This window comes from Zootoca vivipara, chromosome 16, assembly GCF_965207765.1.
Source record: "Zootoca vivipara chromosome 16, rZooViv2.hap1.1, whole genome shotgun sequence".
In the NCBI taxonomy this organism is placed as follows: domain Eukaryota; kingdom Metazoa; phylum Chordata; class Lepidosauria; order Squamata; family Lacertidae; genus Zootoca; species Zootoca vivipara.
Genome location: NC_142599.1, coordinates 39,576,513 through 39,599,615, shown reverse-complemented (window position 1 = coordinate 39,599,615; position 23,103 = coordinate 39,576,513). Strand labels below are relative to the sequence as shown.

Genomic DNA, 23,103 nt, shown 5'->3' with positions numbered 1-23,103 from the left:
AAGATAACAAAGAGGGAGACAGCCTGACACCTTTGGGGAGGGAATTCCACAACCCGGGAGCAGTCACAGAAAAGGCTCTCTTTCTCTTTCTCTCATGTGACCACCACCCATGCCTTGAATACGGATGGGATCAAGAGAAGGTGCTCACCCAAGGATCATAGCACCTGCTGGGCAGGTTTGTTTAGGGAGATAATTTTTTCAGGTATGTTACTTTTGTAGCCCACCTTTCCTTCAAAGAGCTCGAGGTGGAGTACACAGCTCTCCCCACGCTCCTTTCAACCTCACAAGAAGTCTATGGGGTAGGTCAGGCTGAGAAAGGCAGGATCTGGCCCAGGGTCACCCGGTGACCTTCATGGCTGGGTGAGAATTTCAACCCTGGTGCCCCAGGTGATAGTTTGAAACACGTGTCAGAGGATGGCAGAAGATTGTGATGCCCTTTTGCAGTGGCCGCCTTTAACATCTTTGGAGAGGAGCTTTGCTGTCTCATCTTGTTCTGGACACAAGAGTCAAAGGAAGACGCTCACTGCATAGGTTTGTTGAGAAATGGGAGTCTGCAAACGATTGAAAACTATAAAACCCAGGGTTACACCTGTATATATTGTGCAACGCTGCATAAGGTGGTTTTTCAGAGAATTGTATGGTGTTGCTGATTTTGATACTTTATTGCTGCAATAAAAATTAAATTAAAAGCAATAAAAAGAAGTAAACAACGTGTGAGTGTGGCGTTTGCAGTGGCAGCAAAGTGAGGCATCGGAGCCTTGGAGGGGAAGTCAGGAGACGGGAGCTGACAATGCGAAGCCCTCCCAGATTCTGCTGGAATCCAACTCCCAGTGGCCAGCATTCCTAATGGTCTCTGCTTTAACTATTTCTATGTGCGTTTATCCTGCATTTTTATCTTGTGAGCCGCCCTGAGATCTTCAGCTGACGGGCCATATATAAATGAGATTGGTGGATGGATCAGTAGATTTTGGAGCTCACTGACTGGTTGTGCCAACCTCCACTTCTGAGATTGTGGGTTACTTCCATATGGATAAATCAGATACTATGGATAAATCAGATACTATTAGTGTGTGGGTGAATCAATCCACATGGGGCCCGTCTAGTCCCCATGTCCTCTTTTCACAGGGGCCATGCCTCGATGGGAAGCCCCCGAGCAGGCCTTCAGCACAGCCCCTCTTCTTCCCCACCCAGGTTTCCTAGCAAGTGGGATTCAAGAGGCATGCTGTCTCCCCGACAATCACTGAGACATCATGGTTAGGAGTAGCCCCTGGCAGCCGCCTTCTCCTCCTCCTCCACGAATTTGTCTAATTCCCTTTTAAAGCTGGTGGATGCTGCTACCTCTTTCTGGGGCAAATACCACTGTCTGAGGATTACATTCCCACCTCTTTTTCTTCCAGGATGCGCCTTCCTGACTTACTGCGCCCGCGAGTCAGCTCTCAAGGCCCAAAGTGCTCTTCACGAGCAGAAGACGTTACCCGGGGTAAGTTGGACGGCGCCGTTTGCCGCTTCACCTCGACGTCCGTCACCTTCCTGGTCACCTGCCGTAAAAGCTGTTAATGCACAACTCTCTCTCTCTGTCTGTCTGTCTCTCTTGCAATAACCACATGGCCATTTCTCTCTGTTTGGAGCCGGTTGGGGAATGGGCTCTCCCTGAGATTTCGCCCCTGGCCCCCTTGCATTCAGGCTCAGTTGTCTCCCCCGAAAGACCACTCAAACCCTCTCTCTTTCCCTCTCTCTCTCTCACACAGACCTCTTCACTTAGTCAAGGAGAGCTTGTCTGCGGGAGCGCTGTCCTTCGAAATCCTGCCAAGGGTTTGGTTTGGCTGCGGCTTAAGTTATACAGTTAGTTAGTTGCATATTACCTTGTACTGTATATACGTTAGTCTGAATCGCCAATGCCTTTTTGTGGAGCCTGATTCCAGAGGTCCAAGGTTCAAACTGGCAAACACACGTGGCGTCAGAAGTGGGATGGATTTGAACCCGCACCTCTGCCCCCAAGGTCCTTTGAGAAGGCTGTGAAGCCTGTTCCCCCACAGGGAGGTTTAAGAGGCAATGCATATAACAGTCTCAGAAGGGCATTTGACATTTTATCATCTTGCTTTTCCTACTATGAAATCCCTCAAGGCATAATAATAATAATAATAATAATAATAATAATAATAATAATAATAAACAGATGGGTGCTAATAACAACATTATATAGGGAATATAGGGAAATGTATTTTAATGTTTTGTTGGAAGCCGACCAGAGTGGCTGGGGGAACCTGGCCAGATGGGCGGGGTATAAATAATAAATTATTATTATTATTATTATTATTATTATTATTATTATTATTAATTAAGAGACTATAAAATCAGCAATGCAGTGAGACTCGATCCCTGTTAATTGCTCAGGTGAGTAGTCCAGACTTCATTTTAAGTTTCAAAGAGGGCGGAGGTGGTTCCAGGGGAATATGCCTCGAGAGGAAGTTTCCCAGCTTGGAAGCCTTTCCAGAAAAAAACCCTCTCTTGCTTACCTGTCCTAAGTGGGGAGGGGGCATTTAGAGAAGGTCTTTCTTGGTAAGTAGGTTCGCAAGCAGGAAGGCGGTCCTTTAGGTAAAGGCCACTGGTAAATGTCTGTTGGAAACCAAGGGGCTAGTCTTTAAGATTGCTGCCTAAAGAGGGGAGCTGTAGCTCAGCGGCAGAGTGTGTGCCTGGCATATGGGGTCGGAGGAATGCCTCTGCCGCGTTATAAACCATGTGGAGAGAAGGGCATTTGCCCCCTACTTATGTCTGATAATACTCAGGGTCTTACTTAATTAAACCAATTTGCAATCAGATTTCAGGACAAGCAGGGGAAAGGAGTTGTCCACTCGTTGCATCCTTGAATGAATTTACTTCAGTGGGAGATGGGGGTGGCGACAGCAGAGGCTCGGAAGAGGGGCCAGTCCTTGGCACATGTACAGTCACCCCACTTCTGCATCTGGTTAAGCAGCTTTTTGTAGCAATGTGCAATCTGTCTGAGCTGTTTGACCAGAGGCAACAATGCCTTTTATTTTTAAGTTTTTTTGTAAACTGCAGCGCCTATCCAGAGCAGTTTGCCACAACTTAACAAAAGGAAGAGAAATGTAAAAATATGAAATGCTAAACGTAAAAAAAGGGCAGCCGAAAATATGGACATGTACATGCTGAACACCGACACACACACACACACACACACACACACACACACACACAAACTTTCAGCAGGATTGTGGATGCACAATGTACTTTGGCAATCACACTGCCCAGCTGCAGAACCCAGCATCCTGATAACCTTACGTTTCTGTTTTGTTTGGAAAATATCAAGTGCCTAGTCCTTATGACTACGGAGAATTGATGCTGCAAAAAGAGTGTCAGACTTGGACCAGGACAGGTGGGCAGTGGAGAAGATATTCCCTCCCCAGACCTGACTCTCACTCTGCCCTCTGGATGTGTCACTAATTCTCGATCTAGCCTACCTCGCAGGGTTGTTATGAGGATGGAATGGGGTAACTCTCATGTTCTCTACCCTGAGCTTATTGGATAAAGGGTGAGATGTTGATGGGATTGTTAAACAGGATAATTTTTGCCGGTGTCCAGCAAAATTTCATGTGCCAGGAAAGGTTTGTCTGGGCAGAACTAGCAGAGATCTCGGGGCAGAGGAGAGGAAGGGCGGGGTTTTAATCACAGGAACCTAGGAAGCTGCCTTAAAATGAATCAGGCCATTGGTCCATCAAACTCAGTATTGTCTACACTGATTGGCAACAGCTCTCCAGAGTTTTGGGCTGGGGACATTCCCATATCTACATGGAGATGCCAGGGACTTGAACCCAAGACCCTCTGCATGAAAAGCGACGCTTCCCCTTAGATTGTAAACCTGCAGACAGGACCCAATTTTATGTTTACAGTAATTTCTTGGCAGCACCTAGTGACTTAAGGCACCTTTATAAATAATAAACAGTGATTCTTATTCCGTAGGGAAAGATGTTTACCCTGCTTTTCTGTACATCCCCCGAGGCAGCTAAGAATAATAAAACTCATCAAGATATTGGGTCATTAGGCTTTTTTTCATTATTATTTTAAAAAGCCCAAATAACTAAGGAGACTGAAAATGAAAGCAGTTATCCAGTGAAGCCTCATCAAACACACCTGATAAAACATTAACAATAAGTAATGGGTCATTTTTATTTTTTTAAAAAGCAAGGATTCCGGCAAACGGAAGTGCTTCTTCCCACAGCGCTAGGAACGGGCAAATTGGTCAATTTCATTTTCTCTCACTTTGCCAGGGTTAAGTTCAGTTCTCCAAATTTCCACTGCCAGTTTATGATTTTCTTTAAAAGCCCTCATGAACATTCAACTGCATTTCAATGCAAATTTCTCCAGTCATGGATGCTTTAGCTAAGATTCCTGCATTGCAGGGGGTTGGACTGGATGACCCTTGGGGTCCCTTCCAACTCAACAGTTCTATGATTCTATGGTGCATTTGGATACGTTGTTTTCACACACAAACCCTACGGATGCATACATGTTATTCATACACGACTGGAGAACTGCATTGCAAAATTCAGAGAAGCACAAATTTCCAAGGCCATGGCTGCACTTCAGTTCCCGCATTATTTCGAAAAGGGTGAATTAGGTTGCCTTCGTGTGCAAACTGGCCCCAATATCTCCCTCTATCTCCCCCATCCATCACCTTAATCAGAGAAACACCCCTTCCAAAAAAAAGAAAGCAAAAAAAAAACCCCACCCCAGTATCCTTAAGGATCTCACTTCCATTTTGTTGCCCCCCCCAAAAAAATAGCCCCTTCTCCATCCTCTTTTTCTCCTTTCCCCCTCCATGGCCAAATGCACAACAGCAGAATTAAAATGGCACGAGGAATGGTGGGAGACCTAAAGCCTTCTTTCCTTTCCTTTCCTTGCTTCCCTTGTGGGTGTGCAGAGCAGATGTTTCTGACTGGAAGGCCCCCTCTTTGTCTGTGGGGAACAGGGTTTTGTTTTGTACCCTCCTTCTGCCCCCTCCAGCCCCCCACCACCACCTGCTTTCACTTTCCAGAGTTTGTTCTTCAGTAAAATGCTGCTTGTTGCTATTGATTTTTATTTTATTTTGGGGGAGTGGGGATTAGGGACAGACAGTGTGCCGGACAGAAATGTCTGCTCCTCACCTCAGAACGCCTCGTTTTTCCAGTTTTGCTCATTGGATATGGGAAGTTGCGAAGGAGAAATAGGGTTCTGAGCAGACTATAGGAAGCTGCCTTGCACTGTATAGTTGAGTATTGTCTACACTGACTGGCAGCAGCTGTCCAGGTTTTCAGGCAGCGGACATCCCCGGCCCTACCTGGAGATGCAGGCAGAATGAATGTGGGGGCGTCTTCATGCAAAACAGGTTCTCTATCACCTGAGTTACCCCCCTTCCCTTAAAAATGAAGTTAAGATTCCAGTCCTCCTGATTCCGTTTCCTCCTTTTTCCAATCTTTCGTACAGTTTGCTACATTTCTGTCGTTCTTTGAAACAGCTCCTCCAATTTTTTGTCAGAGAGATACATTTTTTGATGCAATTTTGCCCTTACGTACAGAATTATTATTTTTTTAAAAGCAATTACCATTTTCACTAATGCAGGGGAGGCGCTCTGCACGTGCACAAGGGTACCCTCGCTCCGTCACAGTCTTCAGGCCTGAACTCTCATCAGCGGGCTTTTCTCTTTAGCAGCCTTTTGTTCTTTGAGCGTTGACAAAACAGCAGGTGTTTTATGCATTTGTGGGTTCCAGCTCTGTCTCGGCACACCTTTCCTTATTTATTTGTGGGGGAGGAGGACCACAGACACTTGCTTTTCCACCTCCCTCCCACCTGGTTTCCTAGCACCTGCTTAGCGAGGGAGGAGGTAGAACAGCAACACATTCAAAGGGCAGGTGTTACGCCCGATGTCGGAATAAGAGCTACAGCTGCTACCTTTAGTTACAGGTAGGTAGCCGTTTTGGTCTGCCGTAGTCGAAACAAAATAATAAAAAAATCCTTCCAGTATCACCTTAGATACCAACTAAGTTTGTCTGCTGCTACCTTTGTTCTGGCGGGGCCTGAGGCCCTGACCATAGCAGTCACCTGCCTCTTGCTTTTCGTCTGTGCCCATCCTTTCAGCTACGGTTCCAGGTGTGTGAGTGCCGCTGAAGGTAATGAGCTTTGGTTCCCATTCTGTGATGAGTTTATCACATTCACACTTTGCAAAATAATGCAGAACCATCCTTCAAAATCTATTATTATTATTATTATTATTATTATTATTATTATTATTATTATTATAGTTTACATACCACCCTTCATCTGTAGATCTCAGGGCAGTTCACAACATAAAATTACAACATAAAGGTAAAGGTAAAGGGACCCCTGACCATTAGGTCCAGTCATGACCGACTCTGGGGTTGCGCGCTCATCTCGCATTATTGGCCGAGGGAGCCGGCGTACAGCTTCTGGGTCATGTGGCCAGCATGACAAAGCCGCTTCTGGTGAACCTGAGCAGCACACGGAAACGCCGCTTACCTTCCCACTGTAGCGGTTCCTATTTATCTACTTGCATTTTGACCATAGCTGCCAAGTTATCCCTTTTTTTAAGGGATTTTCCCTTATGCTGAATAGGCTTCCTCGCGAGAAAAGGGAAAACTTGGCAGCTATGATTTTGACATGCTTTCTAACTGCTAGGTTGGCAGGAGCTGGGACCAAGCAACGGGAGCTCACCCCGCCACAGGGATTCGAACCGCTGACCTTCTGATCAGCAAGCCCTAGGCTCAGTGGTTTAACCCACAGTGCTACCTGGGTCCCGCTTTTACAACATAAAAGCACAAAATTCATAATAAAAATAAGAACAGGACAAAATAATCCCCTCCCTCGACACATTTAAAAGGGTGAATTCTACAATGCAGTTTTCTAGCCAAGCAGCATTTACACAAAAATGCATCTGTTATTAAAAAATGGATGCATCAGTGAAAATATTGAATATATTATTAAAATGTGTTACATGTGGGGAAATGGCTCACAGAACGGTGTACAGTGGTCAGAGCTCCCTTCAAAAATGTGTTTATTGGGAGGAAATCGCACTCTGGTGAATTTTCACGAGGATTTTCTTCAATGCAAATTGCTGCAGAAATGGGAAGAGGTGGATTGAAGATAGGACAAGTGAGAAACAGAAACTTGAAACTGACGGATTCATTCCACCCCAAACATTTGTATACTGGGATTCCACAGGGAAAGGCGCGGACCGTGGTAGAGGCTTCAGTTTGTAGCTTTCAACGCAGCAAGTTTTCTAGTCCCCGTGGTGCCCTCAAGTCATTGCTGGACTCCCAGCTTCCATCAGCACCACCTGATTTGACCAGTGGTTGGGGAAGATGGAAGCATACCCTCCAACTCCCAGATTGAAAAATCTGGGATCAGCGGCGGCGCGGCACCAGAAGTCACTTCTACGCATGTCCAGACATGTGTAGAAGCGACTTCCGGTGCCGGGATGCCAGTTTCTGCATGTCTGGGCACCAGAAATTGCTTCTGTGCATGTCCAGACATGCGCAGACAGCCGGGAGCCGGGGCATGGCCGCCGGCAGGAGCTTTACGGGATATTTACGGGATATAATCAATTTGGGATAACAGCGGGAAACGGTAACAAAATATGGAGGATTCCCGCGAAAAACGGGAGACTTGGTAGCTATGGATGGGAGTTGTAGTCCGACAAAAATTGGAGGGCATAGCATTGGCTAGCTGTATTCGGGCCCTTCCACCGGAGAGGAGAGACTGCTGACCCACAGGTCAGAAGCAGTCTCCGGAGCTTCTCCATCTGCCCCACAGGTTTGTGTGTGTAGGTGGCTGTGGCCATATTTATCTTGGCCATGTTTCCTCCCCACCTCACCCCTAATTCCCTGGAGGGTTGGCTAAGAGGGCAGAGCAGCCCTCGGGCACCCCTTTCCGTGAAGAAGCCTTCTGTCTCAGACCTGAAATCTTCATCTAGTCCAGTTTCCTGTTCCCCATAGTTGGCCTCTGGGAAGCCCAAAAGCAAGGTGTGTTTGGCAACAGCTCTTCCTAACTTTTTGTTTCTCCGACGATGACTGCAGTCCCCGCTCCACGGTCAGAGGCAGCAATGCTTCTGAATACCCCTTGGTGGAAACCACAGGAGGGGAGAGGGCTGCTTTCGCACTCGGGTCCTGCTCAGGCTGCCCACTGGGGCACCTGGTTGGCCCCCTGTGAAATTTGCGATTTTCTGGATTGTGATGCTGTTCTCCAATACACACAGAGAGAGAGGCACAAAATATGGTTATTCTTAGCAGGGAGCGTGCACAGAAATGCAGCTGCGAGTGACGATGCTCTACGTGAAGGGAGACCGCCTGCAAAATGGAAATGTATACATTAAGCAAAACTGCGTTCTGAAAAGGGCATGTGGGGAGAAACGAAAATGCTGACTTTTTAAATTTTTAAAAAAGCTCCAAATGAGGCAGAAAGGTGGCGAAGCAAACTTCAGATGGGGGGGGGTGACAAATGGATAGAAACTGAAATTGACAAGAGTCGCCCCCTCTGCTGCTCACAGTACATAGATTTCAGGATGAAGCCATGCAAATGATAACCAGTGGCAGAATTTAAGGGTGGGGATTATTTCCTTCTGTGGAACTGTAGAAATATATATATATCTGGCACCCTGGTCTGGCTTTCTTGCTTTCCCTCTCCCTCCTGGTCCTCCCTTTTGTTCAGGGACTTATCTGGAAACATCTGTTATAAATATCTCCCACTTTGCTCCTGGTACGGCGTCACCTGGCTGCTCGGTTGCTAGGAAACCGGCGGCTCGAGAAAGCACCGTTGCCAGGTAAACACGGTCCGGGGCGGCTCATGGCGGGGAAGAAGGGGGGGAGAGGAGGGATGGAAAAGGGGGGCAGGTGCGCTGAGCTGTGGGTGGCTGAGCTAACAATGGCAGGAGGGTCCGCCGGGATAAGCAGTGGTGATGTGTCTGCTTTCCGCGTTGTGGGAATAACATCCACATCCCAGGAGGGTTTTGCGTCTAGGTTGATATCAGTGTCTGCTCCCCCCCCCAATCTCTCCACCCCTCTCAGGCCTCTTTGTGGTTAGCAGTTTTGCAGGAGGGGAGAATTCTGGGGGCTGCCGCTTCTCCATGCAGGGTGGGGAGTGAAGCTGAACATTGGGAAGATTTCAGGACATGCAAAGAAAGTGCTTCTTTAGTTAAGCTGTGGAACTCACTCCCACAAGAGTCAGTGGCGGCCATCAACTTGGAGGAATAGACAAGTTAATGAAGGATCAGGGCTCCCAACGGCTGCGAGCAACAATGGCTCTCCTCTGGCTCCATGATCAGAGGCAGCGAAGCTTCGAAATACGAGGGGAGGGGAGAGGGGGCTCTTGTGCTCAGGCCCTGCTTGTGAGTTCCCCCTCGGGGCATTGGATTGGCCGCTCTGAGAAAAGGATGCTGGACTAGATGGGCCCCCTTTGGCCTGATCCAGCTGCCTCTTATGTTCTTGGAGGAGCACCCCAATGGGAAAAGCTGCCTCAGAGTCTAAATTCTCTCCAGCAACATGTTCTCCCCGTGGCTGACCAGATGTCCTCTTGAGGAAGACGTGAGCACCATAGCAACTCTCCCCTCCTGCAGTTCCCAACAATTGGTATTCAGAAGCATTTACTGCCTCCGACAGCAGAAGTTAGATAGGTCTGTCATGGTTAGTAGACATTGAGATCCCTCTTCTCCTCCGTTAATTGCCTGGTCCTCTTTTCAAACCATCCAGCTGGGTGGCCATTCCTGCCTCCAGTGGGAGGGAGTTCCGCAGTTCAACTAAAGAAGCACTTCCTTTTGTCAGCCCTGAATCTTCCAGCATCCAGCTCCATCGATGTCCCCGAGATCCAGTGTTATGAGACAAAGACAAAAACTTTTCTCTGCTCGTTTTTTCTCCACTACCCATAATTTTATAATCTTCTGTCATGTTGGTTCGATCACTTCAGCTCCTCATTGACTAACAACTAGGTTTGGGCAATATCTGGTTTTCAGTATCGCGATATATTGCCAGCTAAACATCACGGTATCTCGTTATATCCACAATATCTGCAAAAAGGATGGAGCTATGTAGAGGCATCGTCTGGCTCCATGTTTCCCCCCCATATTGTGATTTTTGCATGATATTGCCAGGTCAAAAATTATGAAATCAGTATCACAATATGGAATTGAAACTGCTTTCAGGCGATATATCACCCAGCTCTAACACACTTCATGATTTGCAATATATTGCCGGGTCAAAAACTATGGAACCGATATCATGATATGGACTTCGAACCGGTTTTGGATGCTAAATCGATAGATCTCTCAGCCCCACTGCCAACAGGTCTCCTAGGGCTAGTGAGAGGCAGACAATGACCAATGCACAACTAACAACCCAGCTTCAATTTTCCCCCAGGGCAGAATCACAAAGCAACCCTTCCAGCAATACATTAGCGAAAACCTTTCTGTTGCCCTCGGAAACTCTTGATTGGACCTCCTCATTAGGAACCACCAAACTGGCTTTGAAATGTCACTTTGGGTGAAATTTGGCTCTGATTTGGTGGGTGAAATTGTCTCCCTTGTCAAGGCCTGGGCTCAGCCCTCGGTGGCCCCGATTCACCTTGAACAGCGCTCTCCACGCAAGGAGTCGCTCCCTGCGAGGAAGGAAGGCGGCGGGTGAGATTTTTGCTCTCGTTTCCTGTCTCTTCACTCCGAAGGAAGGGCACTGGCACTCGCCTGAGATCAGAAGGCATTTATCTGGGTGGCAACTGCTCTAAGCCGGCTTCGCGGTCCCCTCCCCACCCCCACTGCAACACGCTTTGCCTCGGCTTCGCCAGGCCTAAATCCAGGGATTATCCAGCCCAATCCCAAATCTCCTTAGATCCCAGAATGCTGTGCACGGCCGGCGCATTACCAGGGGCTGCGGAGGTGGGGGATGAGCAGCCTGCTGTTTGTTTAGTATCGGTGGCCGAGGGAGGGCGATACGCCATTCAAGGTAAATGGCTCTGGAGATGGAGAGGGGGAGAGGTGGCAGGTCACTTCTCTGGAAATATCCAGGGATCAAGCGATCCCAGAGCTTAAAGACCCAGCCCGGTCGATTTGTAGCCTCCGTGCAAAAAAAAGGAAGCTGTGAGGTTTGCTATTCTTTAGGGGGGGGGACAGAGGAGGGTCCGGGAAGAAATAATTCGAATATCTGTGAGGCTGCCCTTAGTCCTGGCCATCTGGCCTTGCAGTGCCAGACTCTGACTGGCAGCAGATTTCTAGGCTCAGGCCTCCCCACCCACCTCTCTTATTTTTGAGATCCCTTCATGTGGTGATCCCAAGGATCACTAAGCAAGGTCCCCAATGTGTCTGCCTTTCTGCTTCGGAGACGTACTCCAACCCTGCACTCCCTCCGGCTAACCATTTGGGATTTCTCTCTGGAGCAAGAAGCGGACCTGTTTATTTGCAACAGAGCTATAATGAGGAACGGGTGGATCTGTCGATGTCGGCTTCTCTCGGCTTCTCACTTTCCCAACTTTGCCCTCACTTCTCCCGGTTTCCACATCAGTTTGCAAATCGTGGCTTCTTGTGAGAATTCACCAGCATATCCGTGTGAACTTATTCTAATACACACATTTGGGGAGGGGGATGCAACTTTGCCCAAGACATGCATTTTTTTCATAGGCATCCCCTCCTCTGATGCAACACATTTTCCCATGTTCTTTTCAGCAATGTGTGTGCATTTGTGCACATTTTGTCCTATTATATGCATTCTTGAACACATTGCCTGGCTGGAGATCTTTGCACTTCAAAATCTGGTGAAGTGTGAATTTTGAAGTTGGCAGGCAGGAAGGGGAGGTGCTCTTGGGCCCTGATCCTGTTTCCACGTTTCCCAAAGGCATCTGGTTGGGCACCGTGGAGGCAGAGCACAGCCATCGTGCCTAATAGCTGCTGATAGCCTTATCCTCAGTGAATTTGTCTAATCCTCTTTTAAAACATTAATATTATTATTATTATTATTATTAGGTACGCGGGTGGCGCTGTGAGTTAAACCACAGAGCCTAGGGCTTGCCGATCAGAAGGTTGGTGGTTCGAATCCCCGTGATGGGGTGAGCTCCCGTTGCTCGGTCCCTGCTCCTGCCAACCTAGCAGTTTGAAAGCACATCAAAGTGCAAGTAGATAAATAGGTACCGCTACAGCGGGAAGGTAAATGGCGTTTCCGTGTGCTGCTCTGGTTTCGCCAGAAGTGGCTTAGTCATGCTAGCCACATGACCTGGAAGCTGTACGCCGGCTCCCTCGGCCAATAACGTGATATGAGCGCCGCTACCCCAGTCGGCCACAACTGGACCTAATGGTCAGGGGACCCTTTACCACCTTCTTCTTCTTCTTCCTATTATTATTATTATTATTATTATTTCTATATTGCTATATATTTCAAAGTGGTTTACAACACATCAAATAAAATAATCCAAAATAAATTCAAAGTTTCTAGGGAAATATTTCAGATGCTTCTCCAAGTGCTTTCCCCGTATTTATTCACCTCCTTAATTTATATAGCCGCCCGACAGCAGAAGTACTCCAGGAATGTCATGTGGCATAGCGTTTAGAGTGTTGGACTAGGACCTGCGAGGTCCGGGTTCAAATCCTCACTCAGTCAGGAAGCTCAGTGGGTGATCGTGGAGTCAGTCATAGCCTCTTAACCAGGCATAGGCAAACCCGGCCCTCCAGATGTTTGGGACTACAACTCCCATCACCCGTAGCTAACAGGACCGGTGGTCAGGGATGATGGGAGCTGTAGTCCCAAAACATCTTGAGAGCTATTTAGTCCTTGGAGAGAAAGGTTGGGGTGGATGAGTGGATGGCCATCACTTCCCTCCTGCAGCAGTGAGTTCCATAGTTTGAGCTGCTTCACAGTACCCTTTCCTGGAAGCCGCAGGAGCAGAGGATGCTCTCGCACTCGGGACCCGCTTGCAGGTTCCCCGCAGCCATCTGGTTGGCAGCCGTGACAACAGGAGGCTGGACCATACGGACCATTTGCTGTTCCAACGTCGTTACATTGGCCGTGTCCATTAATATCGATGGATCTACTGTGAGTGGGATTCAGTTAGAAACAGCCCAATGCCCTCTGTGCATGTGCAGAAGCATTTTGCCCTTGGATTTGTTTCTTACACTTTTGGACAGGGTTTTTTGGGGGGAGAACCTCAGAATAAAGTCCTACTTATTTTCTTTGGGGGGGGTACTTTATGGCCAAGGAAGGGTTTACACCCATGGCAGAGAAGTGGTTTCCCTTTGGATCTCAACAGGCTCCACCTCCTTGACCATTGGACATGCTGGCCAGGGTGGGGTGGGGGTGGCAGTTGGTGTCCGATAGCATCAGGAGTGCTGTAGGTTCCCCTTGGACAAAAGGAACTCTGTGCTTGCCCAGAGGCACTTAGTGTGTGTCTTGCTACCTGCCCCAAATCTCCCTCTGCTTCGCTTCTGGGAATAAAGGCTGAAATAACACACACGTCTTGCTAGAAAGGGAGCGTGTCGCATGCCAGCTACAGATGGCCAAAGAAAATTAAACCTGTGTCTCGATGTGGGTAATCCGCGCCTTAATCTCCCCCACGGAGGCACCGGCAGGATCAGGAGGGGGGGCTCCAAGCAGCAGAGACAACTGTCGGGGGGGGGGGACTTTCGTTTTCTTTCCTTCCCTGCAGGTTTGGCTCTATAAATCTGGAGCCTGCCCTGTCCAGGAACCAGAATTGGGGACTTGCAGGGACCATCAGTGCCCACTTTGAAATGCCTGCTGAAAACCTTTATGTTGCACTAGGCCAACACCGGCAGCCAAGAATGCACCCTTCCGAAATGATGTATGCTTTAAACTTCTTCTTTTTTAGGGTGTCTAGTTTATGGTTTTTTTGTTTTATAGCTGTAAACTGCTTTGGTACATTTTGGGGGGCATTTGGTGCTTTTTTTTTGGACACAACGCTCAAAAACACGTGTTTCGGAGCACCATGCAAGATCGCTTAATCCGGCCCTGAGTAGGCACCTAATTTATTCAAAAGCATGTCTTTCACTGCCTCCCGCAGTTTGGTCAGACTCATGTTGGTGGCTTTGAGAACACTGTCCAGCCATCTCATCCTCTGTCATCCCCTTCTCCTTGTGCCCTCCATCTTTCCCAACATCAGGGTCTTTTCCAGGGAGTCTTCTCTTCTCATCGGTATACGGTACCTTCCTGTATTCTTCTATTCACACAGACACACGCTCGCCTCTCCTGAGTACCAAACAGAGCTTCAGAATCGTTGCCATTTCCCTGAGACCCTCGTGGCTCTCAGCTCCTGCCGTCTTTTGCCGAGACCCCTGGCTGCTTCCCTTGCCAGCGAGGGGGTGAGAGCGTAGGTGTGAAACGCAGCCAGGGCCCGTTTTATTTGCCCATCGCATCTGGCCCAACTGCAAGCTGGGAGGCCACCTCCCAGGAATCTGCCTTCAACTGCTGGTTCCCCCAGCAAAGGCTTTGCAAAGTCTCCGATTGCGGGGGACATTTCCTGATCCTGCTTTTAACCGCACCAGGGACTGAACCTGGGACCTTCTGGACGCGAGTTGCCATTTGTTGGGCTCCCAAGAGTCTTTTCCGATGCCAGAGCCCCCTTAGGAGGAAGTGGGAGATGCGAGCGATGACCCAGAGGGTGCCCAGGTGGCCCTGAGGATATAAGCTCCCTTTCCGCAGGCACTAGGAACTGGCCACACACATCGGGGACCTCCTTACTCAGTCATTAAGGCACCTCTCATCCACCCCAGAGCTGGCTGCATGCAAACCCCTCAGCTCAGCTTCCGTTTTCCCTAACCTGGGGCTGTCGCGCTTAGCCACAGCACCATGCCATTCCCCAAATCAGCAAAATAAACCCAGGGCTGTGGAATAGCATCTCCCATGGGGCTGGGGATTATTCTATAGGGCCCACACTTCTGCCACGCCGTGTCATCTGCACACACAGGACTGGGGGGGGGGAGCTGACTTTGCCTGATCAAAACCTGTGTGGCGTATCAGCGCAAATAAAAACCAACTGGGGTTTTTGTGCCGGGGGGGGGGCGATGCTTAGGAGCAAATTTATATTTTGCACGCTGATCTTCCTCGCGGTCTCCTGATTTTTGTGAAACACAAACAAACCGACCCACGCACACACATCATCTTCTGCAAATAGCTTGCTCGTTCACCTTTTGTTATGAACATTTCCTTCCTCCCCACCCCCACCCCCCAAAACACACACCTTTCCTTCCCATCCCCTTTCTCTCCTTCCCTTTGCCAAAGTCTCCAGGTCATTGTTTATAGAGATAAGTTGTGATGTCAGCGCATGTTCCTATGGCAACCCGATGGGTAAATTAGAGATGAGTGGGTGGTTGTCATGGAGTATATTCTTCTGTTGCCATCGTTACCAAGCACCTGCTCCCTTTCTTTCTTTCTTTCTTTCTTTCTTTCTTTCTTTCTTTCTTTCTTTCTTTCTTTCTTTCTTTCTTTCTTTCTCTCTCTCTCTCTCTCTCTCTCTCTCTCTCCCCCCCCCTTTTTCACTCCTGTCCCCCCTCCACTCGTGATTTCAATAGCATAAATGACTGGCGGGTGGGTGGGGGGAGGTGGTATCAACAATTTCCTGATGATGTCGGTGGTGATTACCCTTTCTGGAATCTTCTACATCTGAGGGAACAGTGTCGGGAATGAATACACGGCACAGAAACCTTTGCCTCGGTAAAAACCGGGATACGATCCTGTGTTGGGTTGAATTGGAAGTAAAGGGCCAAGATTCGTGTGTGTGTGTGTGTGTGTGTGTGTGTGTGTGTGTGTGTGTACGCTGTGAATGCTAATGGAAAAGGTGTGGTTCATTCCAAAAAACAAACAAACCATGCACATTGATGAGTTCATATCTGACACCACCCCTTAGAGCCAGTCCCTCTCTTGAAATGTAGCTTGCAGCTGAAATAAATGCTAATTTTTCACCAGTCAGCCTCAGTTTTTATCAGCTTCACACACACACCCCTCCGTTGTTCAGCTTTCAAATGGGAGCTGCTTTGGGCAAGGACTTCTCCTCTTGTATTGAAATAAATGCATATTCTTCCTGAGCTTGCTTTCTTTCTTTCTTTCCCTGCCACTATTTCCCTTTCTGATGTCCTGTTTTAGCTTCCCTTTCTTATGTCCTGTTTCCCTCTTTCCCATTATTTGTTACAACCTCTACGGGTCCAACGTCAGCCCTACCCAGAGTAGACCCATTGAAATTGAATAATGATTTCTGGTTCCCCATAATGGTTTAAAATCAATGGACAAGACGGAGCCTATCTTTAGACAGGGAGGTCACTAGAAATGAAAGGACCTTAGACAGGCCACATTCACACCCTACATTTAAAGCGCTTTGATACCACTTTAAACAGTTGGGGTGTCTCCCAAGGAGTTCTGGGAAATGTAGTTTGTTAGGCGTGGTGCTGAGAGTTGCTAGGAGACTCCCCCTCCCCATTTCCCCTCGCAGAACTGCAATTCTCAGAATGGTTTAACAGTCAATTCCTCTTCACGGGGATTTCAGGAAACCAATTCAGGAAACCAATTCAGCTCCAAGAGGGGAATAGGGGTGAATCTTCAATCGCAGGCATCCCCAAATTCGGCTCTTCAGTTGTTTTGGGACTACAATTCCCATCATCCCTAACCACTGGTCCTGTTGGCTAGGGATGATGGGAGTTGTAGTCCCAAAACATCTGGAGGGATGAGTTTGGGGGTGCCTGCCCTATTGCCTCTCAGTGCCCTCAACAAACTACATCTCCCAGGATTCTTTGGGGGAAGCCATGGCTGTTCTTAAAGTAGCATCATAGTGCTTTAAATGTATGGTCAATTAATTAATTTCCATGGGCCTGTTTTGAGCAGAACTTGAGTTGCATGCTATCCTATATAGAACTACTGTTATTAAGTAGTAGTAATTATCAGTGAATCAAGCAGTTAGCTGGCTGGGGGGCTAATGGGAGTTTCAGTCCAAAACATCTTTATTATTTTCAACGGTGATGATGGTGAAAATAATAAAGATGTTTTGGACTGAAACTCCCGTCAGCCGTCAGCCAGCTAAGTCAGTACAGAAAAATATAGTTTTTAAATACTCTCTGGCACATCCCATGAGCAGGAGTAATTAGCAATCGAGCGATGGATTAGATGTGTCCCTTTGGGCCCCCGTAACATGTTTGAAGGATGGACAGAGAAATCCTTCCTTAACCCGGACTGCCAAAATAATGAGTTGCTTGCTCTTAAAAGGCCTCATTTGCTACTTCTTTAATTCTCACAACAATCCTGCAAGGTAGGTAAACCGGAGAAGGAGGGTGTCAGGGCCGTCTTAAGCATATCTGGCGCCCTGGCGCGAAGATCCCTCCAGCACCCGCCCCCCCGCCCCGTTTCCCAGCACGGCTGTCTGGCGGGCGCTGTGTGCAGCGCAGCACCGCCCTGGCGCCCTGCACCACCCAGCCTTGCCATAGGGCCGGCCCTGGAGGGGGTTAGCCACACCACCGCCCAGGGCCACCTAGCCCCTCCTCTCCATACAGTTGCATCCAGCTAAGGTCTGCCCGGACTAAACCCATTTAAATGAATGGCTATGCCTAAGCTGGTCCCATTCATTCCAATGGGTCTACACAACCCATTGGCTGCAAATCCTAAAGCTAGGCAGTATAACCCTTGCATTAAAATTGTGACATTGAAAGGTTTGTAACCCACAAACGGTCTCCTGGCAGAGATGAATATTCTCTTTAGGGGTGGGGAATCTTGTAGGCCTGAGTTGAATAAATGTTACACACACACACACACACACAACACACACACACACACACACACACACACACACGAGGCATTTTATTTTCTCCCCTGCTCCACCTCATCAAAGTCCCAATGAAAGGACCCTCCACCTGCCTCTCTCTCTCTCTAATTCCCGGTGGTGACTCTATCCTCCAGTTCTGATTTTTAGTGGCAGGACCACAGCTGGGGACGGGGTGGGGGGGTGGGAGAGATGAGAATAAGAAATAAAAACTGGGAGTGGTGCATTATTGGTGAGGAATAATAATAATACTGGTCAGTTTCCCCTCCCATCCCCAACTACTTGGCTGCGCCGGTTGCTGTGGCAACGAGAGGCAAAGGAGGCGATGAGGAAGAAAGGTACCCGGCCTCGGGCGCCATGGCAACCACATCCCAATCCCTGCCAGCAGCTTTAGGGGGTGGTTTGTGGGGAGGAGAGGGGTGTTCGGTCCTCCGCCCCAGTGCAAAGGGAACCATCTTATAAGGCCAGAGCTGATGTTGTCCCTGAAACACAGCGGCCTGCGGCTCCCTCTCACAGATTTGGGGTTGCCAAAATCCAGCTTCTGTAAATCTGAGACTGTCCCTGGAGAGTCCAACCAAATGTTTCAAGCCTCCGTGGGGAGGGAAAGGCACTCTGCTCATGATCAGAGGGCCTGCCCTTTGCTGATGGTCAGTAGTTGTCAAGGAATGATTGTCTAATTTAGGGCCCTTACATTGGTGATCCATGAACAAGAATTAAAACACGGGTTTCTGTGTCTCGGCCCTGCTCAGACTCATGGCGACATATCTGGGCGCATGTCATAAAATCTCCCTACATTGCGTTAGCTGGCTGTGGTTGTATACCCAGCACACCCCACTTTTGCTGCAGGCTGTCCCTCTTTGATCGTCAGAGCCCCCGTCTGCAGTACATTAGTGATAGCCATCGATCAGCGGGTCAATTAGCAGAGCGTTCATTACGCTGATCGCTCGGTTTGGAGCACACACACACACCCAACTTCAGCGCCGGAGGGCGAGGAGGGGGGTGAGAGAGGTCAGTGGGATCTAGTGGTGGAACAGTGAAGAGAGGTATTATTATTATTATTATTATTATTATTATTATTATTATTATTATTATAGTTTTATTTAGCCTTTCCTTCCATCTCCACCACAAAGCCAGTGTGCCTAGAGTGCTGGGTTCGAATTGCCCCAGAGCCAGGAAGCTCACTTGGGCCAGTCACTGCCTCTCAACCTAGCCTACCTCTCAAGGTTGTTTTGTGGGGATAAAATGAGTGGGGAGGACCACGCACACACCACCTTGAGCTCCTTGGAAGAAAGGGTGAGAAATAAACGCAATCAATAAATGAAATTGTTCTCGTTGCAGCAACGGGGTGGGAAGGAATTAGCCACTGCATACGAGACTAAAGCTGGTTTAGTCACACAATCCCTCTTTGCAAGGATCTGTTCTTTTTGGGGGGTGGGGAGGGCTGGCGTGGGCATTTCTGTTCCTCACCAATCGTCTCTCTTACTGCACCTTGCGAGTGAGGAACTTGGCAGCCTCTCCTACTTGCACCTTTCGCTATCGATTCTTATTTATATTTATAGTTGAATTCAATACGCTGCTGGGTCTTTGGCCATCAAGGTACACTCCGAGCATCTTGAAATCAATAATTAAAAAACCCTATTAACCGTTCCATAATAAGAAGGTAAGAAGGTTCCCCCTTTATGATCTTTAGAGAAGCAAGCACACCTGGGACTTCGAGAAATTCTGCACCACAGATTTATTTATACCAGTTACAGCTTCCTTCCCCCACAAAGCGGAAAATCCAGGGAACTGTAATTGGTGGCTCTAAGCAAACCATGCGTTTAAAGTACATTGCTCCCTCAAAAGACTCCTGGGAACTGTAGTTTGCCCCTAACAGACCTAGAATCTCCAGCACCCATAACAAACTACGGTTCCCAATTTCTTGGGGGTGTTTATAATAGCTTCCCTTTCTTCCCACCATCCTTTGTCCTCGGTATCTGGTTTTCACAGGTAGACCCTTTCTCAGCCGGAGGGGGGGGGAGATATACTTTTCAGATATTTGCCAGCTAGTAGCTATTAGCAGACCCATAGATTAGTCTAATGCTCTCCTAGAGGATTCCAAGGCAGTGTTCCTTGTGGCAGGCAGTTCCATAAGAATGTGTTGGGTGAAGAAATCATATCCTTTGGTTCTCTTCTTAATTCCCTACCCATCAGTTTTGTCAGGTGACTCCGAGTTCTAGTGTTATGGGTGAGGATGGGAATGAATATGCCCGTTTCAGTTTCTCTCCATTTCCCCAATCTTAAATCCTGTTCTCCACATTTCTGCTGCAATTTGTGGATTAGAAAAATAAAAATAAACCCCACGAACATTTCAGTGTGAATTCTCCCCTGCACATTTTCTTATGCATTTTTGCCTAACAGGCACCTTTTTTTTGCAATGAGATTTCCCTCTATATAATGTATTTTTGTATGCTGTTTCCAACAATATAGGCAGCTTCTTCCACACTTTGCCCCAGTATGTATGTATGTTTGTTGGTAAACAATATCCTGCTGGAGAACTGCAGGGCAAAATTCAGGGAGTGAAAATTTCAAAGGATGGCCACTTTTTTTGGTTCATGTATTGTTTTGGAACGTGCAAATTAAGTAGAATTCGCCTTTAGATGTGACCTCAATTGAATTTCTCTCTCAGATCCATCCACATTTAAAAAGCCCCAAATACTTTCATCTCTCCTGGGAGAGGAGATCCTCTGCCCCCATTTTCCTCTTCCCTCTCCATGTTTATTCCAGATCCACGAAATCCTCTTATTTTATTTTATTTTATTTTCTGAGATTGAGCTGCTAGAGCATGAAAAATGAGTGTTATATCACGGACATCCTCACGGCAGCTTGGGCAAAAGCACCATGGCAGCTCACGAGAAAGCACACCTGCCCCTGAGCTCGGTTTCGCCTGCAGAAGGCAAAGATGCGTTCTGAACGAACAGCTGCAAACCTCGGTGAGATCAACCTCCGCCAAGAAGGAGTCCCATAATCTGGCGCCACTTCTCCCTGCGCCCTATTTTTGGTCCAGGATTACCTCATTAGGAGAAGCCGCCCGCACCTGCGGCACACACAGTGTCACCAATTTATCTTATTTCACAGGGAGGGGGAAGCGCACTTTGTGAGAAATAACTCACATTCTGACTTTGGGGGGATTTTTTTAAGGAAAAAGAAAAACCCAATGTTGTGGCCCGAGTTTGGCTTCGAAGCATCAAGGACTGAAAAGGATTCACTCTACATGAGGCCATGTGGGTAGAAGCTGGGATGCTGCGTCCTGGACCAGCTGAATTTTCTGAACTGCTTCCAAGGGCAGCACCATGCACAGGGCATTGTAGCAGTCAAGAGCATGAGACCTAACTCCTTAACTTTCAGAAAACATGACCACAATCAGCATCCAAGTGTCCCGACAGCACAATCCTATCTGCGTTCACTCAGAAGTAAATCTCACTGTGCTTGTTGCCAGGATCATGCATATCATTGCCATAAAAGTGTAGAGTTGGAAGGGACCCCGAGGGTCATCTAGTCCACCCCCCTGCAATGCAGGAGTCATCACTCTTAAGGATTTTTATGGATGATGTGTTTATTGTGGGGTGGCTATTAGCTTGTTTTGAATCCCAAACATTTAATGTTTTCAAACTGTTCTTGCTCTTGTGTATTATTTGCTGGTTTATATTAGGAAGCTTCCTCAGACCTCTTGTCCATCAATCTCAGTATTGTCGTCACTGACTGGCAGTGCCTGGGTGGCTGATAGACACAAAGATCCCTTGCTCTGGCAAGGGAGTGAGGTGCAGCTGAAGCTCTCAAGCTGGTCTGTCTGACAGATTTGCATGTGGGAAGCCAGCCAGAGGAAACAAGTAAACAGAGGCTAGCTACGTCTTTCCTTTTCTTTGCTGGGGTTCCTGCTTCATGCCGGTAGCTTGAACGTTCAACCTCCTTGCACTGCGTTTGATACAGGGCTGCCTGAAGCCCTGAAGAGCTGCTGCCTGTCAGTGCAGGCAATATTGAGCAAGATGGCCCAGTAGAATGTCGCTTCCCGTGCTGCTATCTAAGTCATTCCTTTTTTGGAACCATGAGAACTAGAATCTTTGATTTTTAAGGAAAGAGCTGTGGCTCAGTGGCAGGGCACCCATTTAGCATGCATTAGATCTGGGAGTGGCCCTTGAGTCTGAAACCCTGGAGAGCAGCTGCCAGTCAGAGTGGTCAATACTGAGCTTGATGGCCCACTAGATGGATGGTGAGCTTGCCACCACCGCAGCAGTTTCAGGGAGGCAAGATGGAGCCTTGTCGACAAGCCTTTGCCAGCGAAATCCCCCTTTCTCTCTTTCTTCTTTGCGCCCTTTCCCTGCTTCCGTCGACAACCGGGCCTTTTGAGGGCCTCGTCCGCCTCCGCAAGGCCTGCGTTCCTTTAATGTGATTACAAATGCTTTTACAGAAAAAAGGCCCCAGCTGCCTGCTGGGATAATCTAGCTCTTTCTAATCCTGGAGGCTGGGGAGAGTGCTCTCCATCGGGGACTTAACCCTCCCAAGGCTGCCTGGGGCTTGCTGTGTGTGTGTGCGTGTGTGCAATTTCCTTTGTAAAACAAGAGACAGTGTGGCATAGTGGTTAGAGTGTCAGGCTAAGACCTGGGAGACCAGGCCTCAAATCCTTACTCGGCTGTGAAGCTCACTAGGTGCGACCTTGGGCTATCTCTTCCAGTCTAACCTACCCCGCAGGGTCGTTGTGGGGAGAGGGAGAGCTGTGCATCTTTTTATTTCTTTATATGACCCATAGCACATATAAGGTGCCCGTGTGCTGTGGCAGTTGGGGTTTGGGACTAGGATCGGGGGGGGGGGCAGGGTTCTGACCCTCACGCAAAGGCCGCACCGACATCGCACCTTTAAAGCATTATTATATAATCTTAAAACAGTCGTGGAAGAATCCCAGGAACTGTAGTTTAAGGGCGCTATTCCCCTCCCGGAGGAACAACAATTTGCAAAGTGGTTTAGCAACCAGCCCGTCTTCCCAGGGAACTCTGGGGAAATTGTAACTCTAGGTGGGGTCTCTCAGCACCCACCGCAAACTGCAGCTCCCAGAATTCCCTGGGGAAAGCCATGGCTGTTTAAAAATGGCACGGCATGTGTGTGGCCTCGGCCATGAAGCTCTGTGAATGCGACCCTGGGCTCTTAGCCTAACGCTACCTTGCAGGGTTGTCGCAAGGATACAATGGGGAGATGGTGTGTGGGGGGGTGATGAATACCCCCTTGAACTCCTTGGACCAAAGGAGCGATACAAAAATGGAATGAAACGGCAATGTT

General features: G+C 48.2%; 1 protein-coding gene across 1 annotated transcript in view; it reads left to right on the top strand.

Moving 5' to 3' along the window:
- The window catches only part of LOC118075759 (CUGBP Elav-like family member 3), a 67,235-nt gene that overhangs the window by 19,880 nt on the left and 24,252 nt on the right, over positions 1–23,103 (top strand). Inside the window, exon 2 of the mRNA XM_035097965.3 lies at positions 1,398–1,480. Coding sequence (XP_034953856.1) covers positions 1,398–1,480 — 83 coding nt within the window. The remainder of the gene's footprint in view (positions 1–1,397; positions 1,481–23,103) is intronic.